The sequence below is a fragment of the Plodia interpunctella genome, chromosome 7, assembly GCF_027563975.2.
Source record: "Plodia interpunctella isolate USDA-ARS_2022_Savannah chromosome 7, ilPloInte3.2, whole genome shotgun sequence".
In the NCBI taxonomy this organism is placed as follows: Eukaryota; Metazoa; Arthropoda; class Insecta; order Lepidoptera; family Pyralidae; genus Plodia; species Plodia interpunctella.
The window spans coordinates 7,382,386-7,400,237 of record NC_071300.1 but is presented as its reverse complement, the minus strand read 5'-3'; the positions used below and the strand labels follow the sequence as shown (position 1 = coordinate 7,400,237).

The 17,852-nt window shown below is 32.3% G+C and overlaps 2 protein-coding genes across 2 annotated transcripts in view; both read left to right on the top strand.

Annotated features, from left to right (window-relative positions):
• The first annotated feature begins 13 nt into the window (after window positions 1-13).
• On the top strand, window positions 14-1,514 carry LOC128671483 (uncharacterized). Its single transcript, XM_053747952.2, has 2 exons — window positions 14-185; window positions 318-1,514. Exons 1-2 carry the CDS (start codon window positions 62-64, stop codon window positions 1,472-1,474), a joined length of 1,281 nt encoding a protein of 426 aa, XP_053603927.1. The 5' UTR covers window positions 14-61; the 3' UTR covers window positions 1,475-1,514.
• A 13,373-nt stretch (window positions 1,515-14,887) lies between these two features.
• LOC128671495 (RYamide receptor-like) overlaps window positions 14,888-17,852 on the top strand; it is a 38,784-nt gene continuing 35,819 nt past the window's right edge. The window contains exon 1 of the mRNA XM_053747983.1: window positions 14,888-15,144. The gene's annotated coding sequence lies outside the window, so the exon portion shown is untranslated. The remainder of the gene's footprint in view (window positions 15,145-17,852) is intronic.

The window sequence follows — 17,852 nt, the reverse complement described above, 5'->3', positions numbered from 1 at the left end:
GATATCGAAATACTTTGCAAATTTTACCTTTTGACATCAGCTAAAATGTTATCTATTTGTTATGTTATTTGTGTTTTACATTTTAGTGTTTTTAAATATAAATTATGCAGAAATCAGTTGCTTTACGTTGAGCTATAATGAGCTGGATAAAGTAATTAATGTGACGAATACCACAACTGTACCAGGTAACTCAAATTATTGATATAACCAGGCACTAGTATCATTCACATAATTGAAAACTGAACAGTGACGTTGTTTGTTTACAATATTTTCAATGTAACGAGATATTGTGACAATATATTTTACTTTTATTTCAGATCTCTTAACGCGAAATAATGCAACAACAAGACACTTTTTTAAGATGATCCAAAATTTAAAAAGTACCAAGACAGTCTTTTCTAATTTAAAATCGAACGTGTTTGATAAAATGTTATCAGAAGAGATGTTATCGATCAAAGAACATTTGTTTGAAAAAGACCTCTCCCAAGTTTCTCTGTTACTGTCAACTAATGCCAATGCGCCTACTCCAACTCTTGAAATAAAGCAAAAATGGTCTTTTGTGGACTATGGAACTATAGATGACAACAATGCCAAGAATAAATCCATTTACCAATCTATTGATGATTCTCGTGATGAACCTAATATTGATGATGAAAAGACAGATAATGAAATTGGTGAAGAACAAAATTCAAGTAAAAAATTTGTAGGTCTTAGAAGTTTGTCCGGTGCACATTCGCACGGGAATATCCAACGAAGTCGTCTACAAAACTCTCCCAAAAACGTTAGCAGCACAAAAGGAGTCAAATTATGTACTTGTACAAAAGTGAATAATCCTTCAGAGGTATGTACTCATCGCAGTGATAGTACTTGTAAATGTGGTGTAAATGATCTCAAAGAATGTACTCGTGCTCTCCAAACATTTAGTGAACCTGTACCAGTCGTCTATTCATATGTTACGTATCCAACTTACTTCGTTGAGGTATCAACATATTCACCATTCAGAGATTACTTCTATCACCCTGATGTTATTGATGAGATGAAATTACCAAAAAAGCGTAAGAAACATAAACATAGACACAAGCACAAGAATCGAATTGACGAAGAGAGTTTATATTATGATGATAGTAAGGAAGGTTTTTTTAAAGGATACGACGACCAAATATACGACGATGAATTACCGGAAAAACATCCACAAAAAAATGAAGATAAAAAAGTAATGATTGACATAGATTATGAAGTTAGAGATGAAAAGGGAAAACTTCCTAAGACAACATTACCATGGGAAGATGGATATATCGAGAATGTAATAAAAGAGAAGCTTGTGAATGATATGGTAAAAGATTTGAAGCAGCAATACGCAGACGCCGTTTTGAAAGACTGTTACTGTTCAGCTTTCTCCTTGCATGCCAATGTTGCAATTTGTCAAATGTTACTCACAGTTTTAGGATTTTTCTGGTTGTATGAGAAATTGTAGTAGCGCTAACATCTTTTTTATCAAAAGAGCACGATTTAAACTGGTTTTTAATTTGATCAATAAACACCTTTAGTAAAAAGAGACGTAGATCAGAGTAGCGTAACCTAAAAACATTTTTTACCACATTATTTGCTGTTTGTTAATTAATTGTGACAGAAGGATCATTATATAGTTAAAATACTTTTAACCCGAAATTCAAACGATAGCGAAGCCTAGGAATGCAACTAGTAATATATGTTTCCGAACATGTGTGACTATTTACGTAAGATACCATAACAACACGAATTTACATATAGAGTATGTTTCCAAGAACCAGCGGATGTTGGCCGCATATTTTATTTTAGGGGACTATACTAAATTTAGATACTGGTTTGATATTCTTCTTCAATTTTCTCTTTAGTTATTAAATTTTATTAACATTTTATGTGACATTGGTAAAGTGAGTAGGTTTTTTTTCCATTGTTGCTATTTCAGCACTTTCACCATTTTTGCTCAAAGATATTGTGCATCTGTCCATCCATCTTTGCTTTGATTTTCTCCTACAAATTTCTACTACGTGATTTCTTTGGTTTAAAGTTGAAAAACAATACATTTTTCACATAAATCTAAATGTAATAAATATCACCATAGAAATAGTAAATCAATAAAGAAGCGTTGGTTGGACCGTCCGCCTGTGACCGAATGGTCCTAGGTTCGAATCCTACTCGAATGAATTAAAGTAACGTTCTTGATATTAACTCAAAAAATCAAATATTTGTCCAACGTGAAACTACGGAATCTTTTCCTATATAAATCTTTGTACACGAATAGTTTTTAATAAAATAAAGGGCATTGTACTATTCCACATAAAGCAAAATTGGTCATGTATGGATTCGCATGTAGATACGAACAAATTCAATTGGAATAGTCCAATTGAATTGGTGTAGTCCAATTGAATTTGTTTTCAGCACGCTTAATTTTTGTTCACAATGAAGGCTTGTGTGACTGGTCGGCCAACAGTATCTCATTCTTTCTGGTTCGCTATTTATCCGCGAATCCCACTAATATTAATAAAGGCAAAAGTTTATGAATCTTCACGCCTTCAAGCCACTGAGTCATTTCTTATGAAATGTATTGAAGTAGATCACAAAAGTACGCGATTTCCGTAGGATTTTATCAAACTCAAACTAAAAAATATTTTTTGCCTTAACTATGTCGTTATAAAGTGTAGGCACATACAAGATATATCACAGTTTGCCCTTCCAGGCATGCAATAATTACAAGACGAAATTATGCCGACGTAAGTAATATGTAAAAGGTTTAGGTACAATCAAAAAATCACCTTAATCCGTTGCTCCCTTTTGACGGGAAAGACGGACAAACAAACACACGAACACACTTTCACATTTATAATATTAGTATGGATAGCGTTGCTGTGCATAAAGAAGTAAGTAAGTAAGTATTTTTTTGTAAATAAAGAAAACAAGATTTTATCTACCCCCGCTCCCTTGGCATTAATTAAATAATTAAAAGCTAAGAGTTTTTCACCTGGCGACCTAAAACCTAATGTAGACTTATGCGTAGGCTAATAAAGACTAATGTCATATAATAAATTAGCTTTTGCCCAGGCTTCGCCCGCCTTAATTCTCTGCGAAAGTGGAAGACATGATTTTCATACAAACTTTTACCCTTATAAAAAGTAGCTAGTATTTGAACGGTGGTCTTAAACTATGTGCATATAAAATTTCATCAGGTCGAGCGGTTTAGCTGTGAAAGCGAAACCGACAGACAGACTTTCGCATTATAATATTATTATGGATCACCCACCCAAATAAATAATTTCCTCTTTATTTAGAGCCTCATTATTGTCTCAAACTTTGCCAAATCAAATGCTTGATTTAATTGGTTGTGTTGGTAATAGGTATTCGCAATGTAATTTTTAATTTGGCTATCAATTAATGTATTTTATTTCCTCTATTGCTACTTTGAACACGATTCCAATTAAAAGGAATCCTACTTGATTACTAATAAAGTTATGAATATATATGAAAATAATTACTGATATTTTCTACCAGTTTTGTTCATTGGAAATTTTAACGTTAAACATTTATTATGTTCATCATAAAATTTTCAATAACCGGTTATTTATAAAAAAGTTAAGCATACTATACAAAAATAATTATGTATGTAATGTATGTTGATCTGAATCGCACTTTGGTTATAGGTGAGACGTGGACGCAATACCGGTGTTCTCAGCCCTACTCGACAACCTTATTTATTATTCAATGGCTTCAGCACCTGTTGAGACTAACAAGAGTTACAATTAACAACTTGCTGTCAAGTTATTTTTAGCTCTGTAAAGGCGGAACCACAATATACATAGGTATATTCGTTGGGTTAATTAACCTTTTTAAGTTTATTTCATAACCTCTTCCTACACATTTCCTTATAAAAAACTTTTAAAATATGTAACTGGATACGAATAAACGATTCAAATAAATAAGAAAGGTTAGAAAGAATAATTCGAATGAGTGTGGTGGAAAAAATCGCGTTTCATAAATGAATTGATTTTTGTTGAAATTGATGTGTGTGCAGAATTACTGAAAGAAAAATACTTTTGTATTGTCACAACAACAAAAGATGAGGAAAAAACGAACATCATTCCAATGTACTTACCTATTTCTGTATAAAATTTCTATAATTTATAGAAACATAAATAAAGAACTTATTTTTACACGACTGGCTATTAATGTTTCAGGGTTAAGGTTGGTATATATGTTTATTCTACCATAAATCTTATACGCCTTACCATATAAGAATAGAATTATATACTGTACCTAATTGTAAGCTCAAAAATTTAATTTTGACCAGCATAATCGATAATCTAGAAGGGTATTGAAAAGTGATCACAAAAATATGTAAGTACAACGACTTGTACGAAAAATTGTGAAAAGAAACAACTTAAACTGCATAGAGAAGCAGTCATATCTTTTGATTAAATTTGATATTAGTCAAATTTGCCATTGCGGAGAGACAGATTTCGAGGCGGCTAATTAAAAGGGTTATTTAAAAGCTGTTTGATAGCTTTAACCGCAGGGTTAGATTGTAGATGTTAACTCTAACTAGGTTTTTATTTATTTAAACTTTGAAGTGGAAAGCTAAGTAAAACCCATTTTCAATGAATGTTTGTTATATTTTATATGAGCTATATTTAGGGGCTATAATTTAACATTCTGATTACTCACGAGTAATTATCGTTGAAGACATTCACCTCTTTAGAAAATCAGTCTGAAGATGAGAGCGATATGCAGTGTGTTAAAAAGGTACCTATATACTACATATACATACGAAGTGGTAAGATTCGCTACCGTGGGTAGATCTTGTAAAGTTTTAAGTTAATATTAACATTTCTAAAAAGTAGTCATCAATCGCATCCACTGGAACGAGATAGAGATTAAGAGATATTTATTTAGTCCCATTTTACAAGTACTCAAACAAACCTAACACATTTTAAATATTATCTTTTTGGAACTTTTTTAATACTGTTATTAGGCAATGCTCGCAGATGAGTAATATTCATCTTGAAATAACGCAACTAATTAAAAAAGTTTACGCCCAGTTTTAGGAAACGTTGACTTCTGCGAAAATCATTTTGTTTGACACAGTTATTTATAGTTACATTTTATGAAATACTAGATGTTACCCAGGGCTTCGCTCCCGTGGGAATATTGAGATAAAATTTAGCCTATAGCAATTTTGGATAATGTACTTTTCTAATGGTGAAAGAGTTTTTAAAATCGGTTCGGTAGTTTCGGAGATTAACCTCCATTTTCAACCCTCAAACATACAAACTCACAAACACTTACCTTTTTATAATAATAGTATAGATTTCTAGCAATTAATTTAAATTCAGCAGTTCGTAATGAAGAGATAAAAATGAATGATCGGTAAGTTCGTAATCAGCATTTAGTTTTTTTTTTTTAATTTGTGAATATACCTATAATTAAATTCGCCCAAAGCCCGGAGTTAGCAAACACGTACGGCACATGGTTATTTTATGGAATTGTGACTGACTGCGTGGACCTAATTTTGTATCATGTAATTTAATAACATACGTTACAATTACAAATAGAACTAGCTCCTTTGTTGTTGTTAAAATGGCGCGAATTAATTCGCGCACCTTATTTAGCTGATAGAATAGGAAATAGCGCGCCTTCGTTTGGTTGTTGACATTCCATCAATTTGAACAAAACGAACAGTTTCGGTTCGCCTTTCTGCTCATTTCTCGAAACCACAATAGATGCTCGGCGATAATTATCTCTTATTGTCTGCGTTCCCCAATGTATACATGTAATCTTGGCCTTTCATTGAGCAATTGTATTTTACTAGATTTTCTCCCACTAACATTTTTGTAAAGAAATATTTATTTTGTTAACATAACGGTAGCGCCAATGGTTTTTTGCTACTCAAAATGATATGCTCCCGAGGCAAAGGACGAGGCAAAGATTACGAAGCCCTATATTAACAAAAGAAACCAAGATAGCAAAGGAAAATGTGAAGTCATACTCATGGCTCCCATAAGATTAATGAATGATTGTCAGATAAATATTACTTAAATAATTATCATTTTGGCTCAAAATCAAACTAAGGATTTATTTAGAGATTAGACCGCTACAGACACACTTTTCACTTCATATATTAAATCTACCTTAAAAACTTACTCTGCTGGCACTTCACGAAATCTCGAAAACTACTGAGCCGATGAAGATGAAATTAGGCAGGAAGTTTATAAGACACTTCGTAATTTTGAAGTGAGGCATATGGAAATTAAATATTTGCATTTGTGGTTAGAAAAAAGAAATAAATTGAATTTTGAAAACTGCATCCTTATTAGTCTGATATACAGGTTGTAAGTTTATGTGGAACTTGTCATTTTCGAAGTGAGACATATAAAATCTAAATGTATGTAAGTATAACATATAAAGATAAAAGTCAAAACACGTTTACATTAAATGTTTATAAAAATATGAATTACCTCTGAAGTCAGTAACGCAAGCCTGGGGTGCTATGAACCCTTTGTAATTTCAGTACAGACAAAAGCAGGACTAACCTACGAAAATTCATTGAGAATTCGCCTTTATTACCTTAGAGATACCTACTACCTCGGACTGTTGACTGTACACACCGTGTACCGTAAGCACCCGTAAGCAAAATGCCGCGCGTGTTATTTTGTATACATTTAATAACACTCTATTTCCCCAATATATATTAATATAAAAGAGGTATTTTAGAAAATATATATATTTTGTCACGTACCTAATTTTATGTACTCTGAAATTATTCACGCCCAAATTTTAAGCATAATAAATACAAACGGCTAAATTGATTTAAAAGATCAGAAGTAACATCCTGAGAAAATATTTTTCACATCAAGTGTGAAAATACTTTCGTAGAATCTATGCATATTAGGATTAATTCACTTCGGTGTGCATTTACGAACGCCCTAATGAAAAGAAACCGATACGAGTCGACCTAATTTTTCGGCCTATTTTGATCGAACAGTGATAAGCTAATCTGCTTCATATAGAACGTGGAAATAGTTTCCTCCAGTTTATTTTTAAATAATATTAGGTCGTTTTATATTTAGGTGTTCTTTTTATAAAATTGTTCAAAATGAAGTAAATATTTCATTTTGAAATATAACTTATCTATATATTTGAAATATAATAGGCCGAATGTTATTACACAATTAAAATAACTGATTAAACCGCGAACGCGGACATAAAAATGTAGATTTCCGACGAGCCACATCGTTCAATGTTCTGATATTTATAGCCACTTCAGCTTGACAAGGCACAAATTGTTTGTAAAACAGATTTAGCGGTGATAGCTCTGCGAAATCTTATTAGATTGGGACTAGAAATGAAATATCCATTATCTATTTGTACGTCGGATGTTTTTGAAGAAACGTAAATCCCTTCATAACCAACGACCATATTTGTTTTGGGTATTTTAAATTTAAAGACATAACGTAAGAAGCAGTTATGCCTATATAGGTTAAAATTTGGTTTGAATTTGTTTTAATATTGACTGTGCAGTGCAATATCCTTCACCCGTGACAATGATATGAAGCAGAAAAAAATATGACAAAATGTATCGGTTACCTAAAATAAATAATGATAGTCTACAACCTTACATTTTTATTTCGTTTTCAAGAACATTCGAAAGGCCTAATGGTGACAAGGAAAAGGCAGGATTTGATTCAATTGTTATGGAAACGAGCAACGCCATGCTACTCGAAATGGCGACGAAAATGGCAAACCATTCGAAGAAATTATTACAAAATGGAAGATATTTTCGTTACAAAGATGCTATTAAAGACATTTTGTCTCTTGAATTTTGGTAAGCTAGGCGATCGTTTACATGACTTAATTGTATTCTTGGAAATCGTAATGAATATTTACTTGTAGTCAAATATGAGACTCGGTATAATTAATTTGACATGATAAGTACTACCTATAGTACTTATCATGTCAAATTAAGCCGAGAATCAAATCAACTGAAATTATGTTAGAATATGGTACTTAGTAATTTTGAACACTGGAAATATTTCCTTGATGACTGTGATTACACAAATGTAAAATTCTCCAAATGATGGGTCTAGAAAGGAACAAAAAAGATAAACCCGAAAATCCCTTTGGTAGTGGCAGTGGCTTAAAAAATGTAACTACTTAAGTGTAGTAAAGTTCAGGAAATGGACCTGTGCTGCAAAGCGCAATATAATAGAAGGCCGCTTACAGCTAGATACATGTAGATGTCCATTCTACATTGCTCCAAAAAAGGTCAATAACCTGTTCCAGATTTAACATGGCATCAAAAAGATTTGACATCGCTCAAGAAGATCTAACACAATTTCACAAGAAACCCTGAGCACTACAATCCTTTCGCGCGACGTCTATGAATTATTCAGAACTATTCATGCGTCCCTTTGTAGCTTCTGAAAGCAAATTAAAGTTGTTTTCTCTGCTTCACTTAGCTCATCCATCTGTGGGTTATTGATTATACTTTCTTATCAGAACTGCAGTTAGGGTCATCACAACATTTTAAAGACGCTATACTGTATAGGTATGTAAAGTCTGCATTAATTGGTTTTGATTTTCCAAAAGTTATAATCTTTGCTTTGAAAGCAATATTTCATGAAAACTGACGTACATTTTTATATCTGTTGAAATAAGGTGACAATTAACTTAAAAGATTTGAGTACCGACAGACGGGTGAGGTGAAACAAAATAAAAAAAATGCTTTAATTATTTTATACCTATAGGTACATATATTGTAGACGTAAATATAACATTATTTTCTCGACTTTTCTTTAAGTGATTTAATATATAAATATATATGACGATGACGTACTTTACTAAAGAGATCAGCATGTAGAATGTGGGAAATAATAAATAAGTTGACTGTTGACGTTTTCATTTACGTATAAAGCATTTTAATGATGATATTTTGCACAAGAATAGATGAAAGATTACGGAATATATGTGATATTTTTATGGATGACATAGCATGCAAATATTTCGATGCATGCATACGTTCTTTTAAAATAGACACATGTCATGTATTCTCCGAGTTCCAAATCTTTCACAAAGGGCGTGTTTCTCAAGGGAATTTCTTGTGTATTTGCCGTTGTTTGAAAACATCCGTATATGTGGCAATATAGGCAAATAACAAATACAGAATACGTGCGCAGATAGTGTGAAGACTGTTGCAAGTGTTAGCTAATTATAAACTTGCATGTTGAATTATCGTGAACTAGCTTTTGCGCGCAGATTCGTTCGCTCTGCGAAAACAGATTTGATATTCATACAAACTTTCACCCCTATTATAGTCATTTGGGGGTTGACTTTTGAAAAATAGCCTATGATTAAACTATTTTTTTGTTGTCTTTAACAATATGCATACCAAATTTCATAAAAATCGATACTGTTATTTAGATTAGCTTAACTTAGCTGACGTATTTTTGACATCATTTTGATTTTGAAGTATTGTTAATACTTTAAATTTTCATTTAAATATTATATAGCTAAGCATAAAAACTTAATTAAAAGACTCCTTATATGTTTACATCATCTCATCTGCTAGAAAAGAGCAGCTGACGGTTTCCAAAGGGCTGACTATATATTTTCCATTTTACTTTCGTTTAAATTTTCTTTTAAATAAAAAAAAATATTACTTAATATTAGAAGTAAATAAGTATAATGTGTTGCCATTAATTTAAATAAAAAAACACTAGGTATTAGTCTGTTTAGCCGATTGGCTATACGACAGACATATACTCATACATGTTAAAGTAATTACAAAATATATTTATGTTTAGCAATGTTTTATTTGCTTGACCTTAAATTATTCCTAAGTACACCAAGTTTTCTTTATATATTTATTTACTAGCTGCGCCCCGGGGTTTCGCTCCCGTAGGGGACAAAAACCCAATGTCCTTCTCCGTACTTCAAAATACGTGTACCTATGCAAAAAATTAGACGATTGGTTAAGCAGTTAAAGCGTGAAGTGGTAACAAACAAACAAACTTACTTTCGGATTTATAATATAAGTTAGGATGTCTTCAATAAGTAAGAGTATTGCAAATGTATTTCTAACACGTTGAAGTTGACGCTTTCACGTTACTTGTTAAGACGTCTGTAGAAGTTCTGAATTAGATGTTCTATATTTGCGAACTTCTAATTCAAAACTTGTACGATACCTTGCACTAACTCCGTAGGTTACAAAACCGAGACCTTAGTTTTGATAAAATCAGACATATTTTTTGAAAGTTTTGTGCCGACCCCGATGACCTTACAAGAAAGAGATCATAAGTATTTATCGGCTGTAAATATAGAATAGCTGAATTCGGGAGGTTAGACATAAATACTCGTATCTATAAAATGATAATGTTTCGAACAAATCCCCAAGGAAGCATTATTTATTGTGGATTTGCTAAAATGCGATTTCGGCAACTCATTCGTTCATATTTTGCTGCGAAGTGGGAAAGTTTGAGAAGTTATATGATATTTTCATTATGTTTATTTTATTCTGATTAAACATTTTATTGGTTATTAATAAATAAATATTCAGATTAGTCAGAAGAGCAGCCAATGTTTGATTTCAGCGTCTGTTTTATATCAACACATTTTTATTGACATCAATAGTGACGGGCGTTAGGTAGCACGGTAGAGTGATTTTCCAGGGCGCTGTGTACAAGGGGCACCTGATTACCCTAAAAATACAGACAGGGGCGCAATACAGATTATATATAGAACCAGTACACTTGTAGTGTTAAAACCGGCGTTGATACGTTCGCCGATAGAGCGCCACTTTTGTCTTATATGTGCGTTAGCGGTCTCGATTATGCCAATTAAGTAGACTTTTTTTAAAATTATGAATTTAATTAAAAAGTTTTATGCAATACTAATAAAATTCAATTATTCTTGGTGAAGTCCCATTTAATTAGTAGAGTAATTAGTCCAAATCCCATTTAATTAGTCAAGGAAGATCTTAAACCTTCTTGTTAAAAGCGAACTTTCGCTCACTCATCATGTTTCGTTTTATGGTTATGAATTAAACAATTTTCAGCAAATTAATGATAAAAGAATAATAAACTTTTATCATATAGTTACGCATTTAGTAATTAAAAGCGTGATTTCTTCCAAATTAGATGAGCGCGCGGGCTTAACAGCCGGGATGATACGCACAGAGGCACTCAACAAGTAGGGACAGGATGGAAAGGAAATACTTCTTCTTCTTCTTATCGAGTGTGTTATTGCAATCACTGATGTCATTTTATTCAACTCGCTTAAAGGCATCTGACATAACTTTTACAACTACCTACCCCACATAACTGCCGACGGAGGTATCTATTGTAGACAAGACTAAATAACAATTAAGAACATAATTTTGCCAATTTAATTTTTAATTAGCCATTTTTACTATATAATAATTTAACTTTTAATCAATTTTGTAGCCGGTGGATTTAAGTTGTCTGAATAAATTATTTATTTTTATACCTGCAGTTTTATTATCATTAAAATGTGTATTAAAGTGACCTACCTACAGTAACAAAAGTTTTTTTAAATTTTTGATATTGGTTTCATTTGGCTTTGTTTTATCCCGCGTCGATAGTTGAGGCTATGAGTTTCCACTAACTATGATCATTTCACAAATTTATAGAGCAGTCACATACAGACAATGGTTAGATACTGTGTATTGATCTCTTATATATTTGCCCTATCCTCTGCTTCAGACCTTCTTGGTTGATTGTAGTAGATATTTAAGATGACAGCTATCAATTGTGTTTGTGTGTGTGTTACCCTTCGAGCCAGGAGATAATAAAGACAATTGAAAAACAATAGGATCCAATCGGGCCGCGCGAGAACTGAGTAGTTAATGCATTTACAAAAATATATTATTATTTTATAAATTATTCAAACCAGAATAAGCCGTGATGCAAATAAAACATTTTACGTTATACAACAAAACTGATATATTCATATCATCCAACGTAAAACTTATTTGTTTCTGAATTTATAAATTTTGGATGAACCATATTCCGATTTTTATGCCGGCGGTACCTAATTACGTGGAATGGGATGGATAAACAGCTGTGTGGCAGTGTGCTATCTTGCACTTTTGTCAACATCACGTTTTATTTTTCATGGCGGTATTTTTTACAATTTGTTAGGTACGTCTAAAAAAATTGCCTACATCAAAACGTTCCAACGTCAGGTTTTATGAAGTATACTTGAAATAAGTAATACATTTAGGTGGATGTTTTAAAGTTGAATTAAATTATAATAGATGACCAAAACTTGGACTAATACATTAACAAGGTACATTTACCTCGAAATTTTTACTGGAGCGACATGCGGGACATAGCTAGTGTCTACGTATTTGTAGATTTGATTGAATGGCTGCCAAAAATGATTGACAGCTTGTTAGTGAGGCATCGTCGCAACGCTTTTCATCCGCCAGGCGATTAAAAAGTCCATAAATATTATATCTTTTAGAGCATACTGAAGCAAAATTTCATTCCCTCTTTTTTAACAAGATGGGGTTTGTACAATATAATTAGAATAGAATAACATTTATTGCTAAAATATAAAACAACACATAATAGAAATAGAACTAAAAGGGAAAACAAATTAGTTTATCCATGTCTACAGTATAAAGTAAAAAAATATGCATTTTCACTTCACTATTTCTGTTTTAATAAATTTAGTGTTAATAAATTGTATATTTCTTGTTCAGTAAAACTAAAAAATATTTCGATTTTCGAATAATATGGAAACAGTTGCTCTCTATTTTTTTTTTTATAGTAGACAATATGTTTTCAAAACGTATACAAAAGAAAAAATAAATAGTATTAAATCATACTACATAATGCAGTAAAATATCAATATTTTTATCACAATCGTAGGGGTGTAGATAAAAAAAATAATGTAATTAATTTTGATTTTTAAATACAAATAATAACAATAAAAATATACTAGGTTATTTGCTAGGTCAACAGAAAATATGAAATAGTGTAGTAGTTTTGTAGTATCCTAATATCCTAACCTAGTGATCCATCCATTTTGAATCACTAAAATAATGTAAACTAAAGTTATAGTAAATAGATTTTACAAGCTATCCTGAAATTACCATGAGAGTGGTTTAATAAAGTAAGTATTAAGTGTACTTGGGACTTTATTGAACAACGCAACTATCAGCTCTGAACTAGCAAGCTGTTGCCTAACATATTAATGTAAGGTAATAGCTTTCTAGTTCAAAGCTGAATTACCTTTTGATGTGCTGCTTTGTAACCTCATCGGCAGCGTTCTCGCAACTATAGGTGTCATGAATCCATAACCCCACAGGATTATGTATGAAAATAATATCTCTTTTGTTATTCATGAATAGCCGCAGACTATTTATGCTAAATAATGCAATTTTTTTACAGTGTTTCAGTAACGGTGTAAAATTGAAAAAACCTGAACAGACAAAAAAAAGGCCATAAACGAAATATATGTAATATGAGCTTGCATACAGATAAACTTTTTCACAGCACTTTTTGTAACGGCCGTGTTTTTAATATTAAAAGAGTACTTGTTTAATGTTCTTAATGGTCCGAGTAAGATTAATATGCCAAAGTTGATGGAAAATTAGAAAATTCCTGAAAGTTACTTTTTGTACAAAATTTGGACAAGCCCTTTGTGTTACGTTGCCGGCTCCGATTAAAAATTAATCTTTGCAACATTATTTGTCTTTGTCTAACTTGATTCTGCGTCATAATGACCATAAACATAAAATTTCCAATCATATAAGATTGGTGGCTATAAACCGGCTCGTAAGCCGGGGTTATAAATCACAGCTGATCAAAGACAATGGCTAGAGAAATGAATTTGGATAGATTAGATGTGGTGATAACACGGGGCTTCGCTAAATGATTATAGGGCAATTTGCCAAGTGTGAACAACGCTCTTAAGGCTAGGCAAGTGAATCGAACATTGAATAAATTTTATTCAAAAATGACATTTTTGATACAAGATAGATCTTATTGCATTCAATGCACGACAAAAATAATGTCCGTGCAGTAAACATTGAGGAGTTCTCACATCTGGAGCCGTTGCTGGTTTCACCATCAAGGTCATGCTTATCATAATAATGTATTGTCATCCGAACTAAACGTGTACAAAATATAAAATATAATTTAGCTCTATCGCTTGAAGATATCTGTTTCAAAATTGAGTTGCAAGATTCCACCCAAATAGATATAGGGACATAGTTACATTATAAGTTAAACACAATCTTGTAAGAAAAGTATTACTACCAATTTATATTTTATAACCAATTATAGAGTAGTTTGTTATTTTTCGTAGTTTATATTTCTTTGATATTTAAAAAACAATGTTTTTATTTATTATCTAATATTAATAAATATAAATGTATATTAGGACAAATCACACAGATTGAGCTAGCCCCAAAGTAAGTTCGAGACTTGTGTTATGGGATATTAACTCAACGATACTATATTTTATAACAAATACATATATAAATAAACATCCAAGACCCGGGCCAATCAGAAAAAGGTCATTTTCCATCATGACCCGACCGGGGATCGAACCCGGGACCTCTCGGTTCGGTAGCAAGAACTTTACCACTGCGCCACCGAGGTCGTCAAATATAGTCACTAAATTATATAAAGAACAGTTATCAGGGTATTCCTAACTAAATAGTAATCGATTTCGCTACCAAAATAACTTGTACAAAATATGCATTTTCATGCACGGCCGATCACCACTTAAGATTCTATGTAAAATGGTTGGCAACCCTACCAACATTAGACGCCGCCCGCCCAAGCACGATATTTCCGACGATTCGACGGCCCTAGCGAGTCGAGAGTCAGCAGCGGGCCGACCGAACGTCTCCTACCTACCTGAGGCCTTTCGAGTTTCCACGACTTTCACAAGTTAATTTTTTCTTTAATACTGGCAGCTGAAACGGATCCAAAAAAAATAACAGAAAAAATTTCGTTGTCTGTATGCAAAACTTTGTTCGAAATTTAAAGTGTTCTTTCGGAGTTTTTTCCGGGTGTTCAAACTGTTTTGGAGCTGGAACTTGGAAAACTTTGCGTTGTGAAAATATTTCGGGTTTAGTTGGTAAGTAGCTATATTTATTATGTGTTAATATTAGGCGTTTTTTTCTATTTAATTAGTTGTTATTTTAGTTTGCTGTATACAATGTTTAATGGCAAAATTTTTAATAGCTATCCGATATCAGGAGTTCGTTTTTCGTAATATTTTTTTCATTTTTATTGGCGGTTTTGTTTATAGATTATTAAATTAAAAACAAACAAAACAAGACCGCTTTTTTTAAAGAACTCATTTACAAAAAATCCCTAATCTGTGCGAAAAATGTTATTAAGTATTAATGTAAGTATGTACATTTGAGAATTTGTTCACTTTTTCACTGGCTAATTTAGTTTAAGGAACTTTGTTCGATTTTATATTACTTTCCGTCTAGAAATTAACGTTTTTCAAATAGTTTTCTCTGTTAAATATATTTTTTAAGATGTTTGCCTGTGAAAAATGTATGAATACGCAATTTGTCTATGAGTTACGACAAAAATTTGACCCTATGTTAAATTTGGCAAAATATATTTTTACTTTGAATATAATCTATATTACGTACTTTATATTTAACTGCCTACTTAATTATAAATTAAGCTCTCTTCCCAAATTTGTTAATATCCCTAAAATTTTACCTTCCTCTTGAACGTTTAGCTTATAAGTGGAGTAATTCAAACCCAAATATCTCATATTAATTACGAGATTATTTTAATTAAAAATCCCTATCTTTCTACTTTTATATTTAAGGTTTTATTCGCATCTTCATCTGTGTGAATGCTTATTTTTCGCCCTCTTCATATTGAGGATCAAATTCGGGTAGACCTAGTTTGCAAAATGTCTAATTTCTATGTTCAGCAGTTCCGGCTCAGTCTCCTTTCTTCTTTATATGTACTTATATCACTAATTACAACAAACAAACAAAAAACAAAAATAATGTATATAGATCAGTGCTAAGTAGAAATACTCAGCACAATGGGTTTGAATACAACTCCTGTGTTTTCTTCTTTGTACAGTACAGGAGAATTATCCTGCAGAAAATATAATAGTATATTTAATTTTAATGCATTCCAGCTATGGATTATCCCCCTTTTCACCTCCAAATCAGATCGACAACCTTGGCGATGTCATCACTACAGCCTACAAGCAGCTTTCCTCGGTTACACATAAATCATCATTTGTCTCCGATCTAGCAGTTTTTGGCCCTATCTTCGATCTTTCCTACGACTTATCTGACCCGCCCGTTTCCACAATCAATCTTTGAGACGACAATTCTATTACAGAAAGCGTGTAAATATAATGATTTATGTAAATCTTTAAAGGACCGATTTCTCTTCACATAATGAATGTACCCGTATATTGTCCTCCGATAGTAACAATATCTGTGTTAATGGAACCCGGCTTTGAGGTGAGGTCGGGTAAAGTGGCCCTGTCCGTGAATATCGTTTTAAAGTCCGTGAATTTTGGTTTTAAAGGGGTACTTTAAAACCAAAATTCGTTTAGTTAACTGTGACCTCATTATGCAATGGAAAACTATAATATATTTTAATAAAATTATTTATCTAGTGTGGCTTTTTTTTCAATTTTTGCTAAGAAATAAAAGAAATTGATAAAATGTGATGCGTATAAAGAATAAAATAAGTCAAACCAAGCGTCGCGGCGTAGTTATCGTAAAATACTGAAAATGTACTAACATATATAATGTACTCGTTCCAAGACGTTGACAACAATATCAAATTCATAATGCCTTAATGAGATGGAAGACGGATGCTCATATTGCGCATAGATTTAGCATTGGGTGTGTGTTTGTAATAGCTCATATTAAACGTCCTAGGTGCGGCATAACTAGGGGTCGCCAGGCATCATTATGTGGTGGACATTATCAAGGAATTTATAGTCATTAAATCCCTCGCTTTTGACATTGTATTAGTCCAATCTAGCAGCGTTTTTGGATTATATTGTCTCCATTGTTCAAGGTGTACAAAATGAGTCCAGTAGTATCGTTAGCGTGACAATAGCACAGTTAAACTTAGCTTTATTTATTTACAAATCCCGTCAGGAGGACGAGGCGGCAGTCAATTTGGCTAGTTAGGATTTTTGTACAATAATTGTTGATTTGGGGGTAGACCAGCTGCAGTGTAGTATATATAGATGTGGTTCGAATTTATAATACGCCGAAGTCATACAATCCATGTGAACGAAGTCGCCGACATCAGAGACTAAAGAGATATTAGGTGATGCGCGCGACGACGGTCAGAAATTATACTAAAACCTGCCCTAATCTGAATAATATTTATATTGATTCCCCGTGATAATATTGCTCTATGCTTTAATTGTTAATTACAGCGAGTTGACTAATTAATAGTAAAGTCGATAGGACCGATGATTACGCTCTAATGAACTACCAATATTTTAAGTGAAAATCACCAGTAAATGAATTAGGTACACGAATATAATATTAATCGGATTGTCCGATCAGGCCAATCGGACATTTATCTACAATAATTAATTGGATAGGGGTCAGACACCATTACATCAAGGTGAAAATGAATGAAGTAAGTAGGTAGATAGATGATAAAGCATTTACTACTTTATACCTTCCGTTTGACTAATGGTTAGAATGTCATATAACGTTAAATCCACATTTAAGTACATACATTTTTCTAATTTTATGCAATTAAAGTTTTTAAATAAATAAAAAATAAAGCATTTTAGTATTTGTATCCTTCAAGACATACACA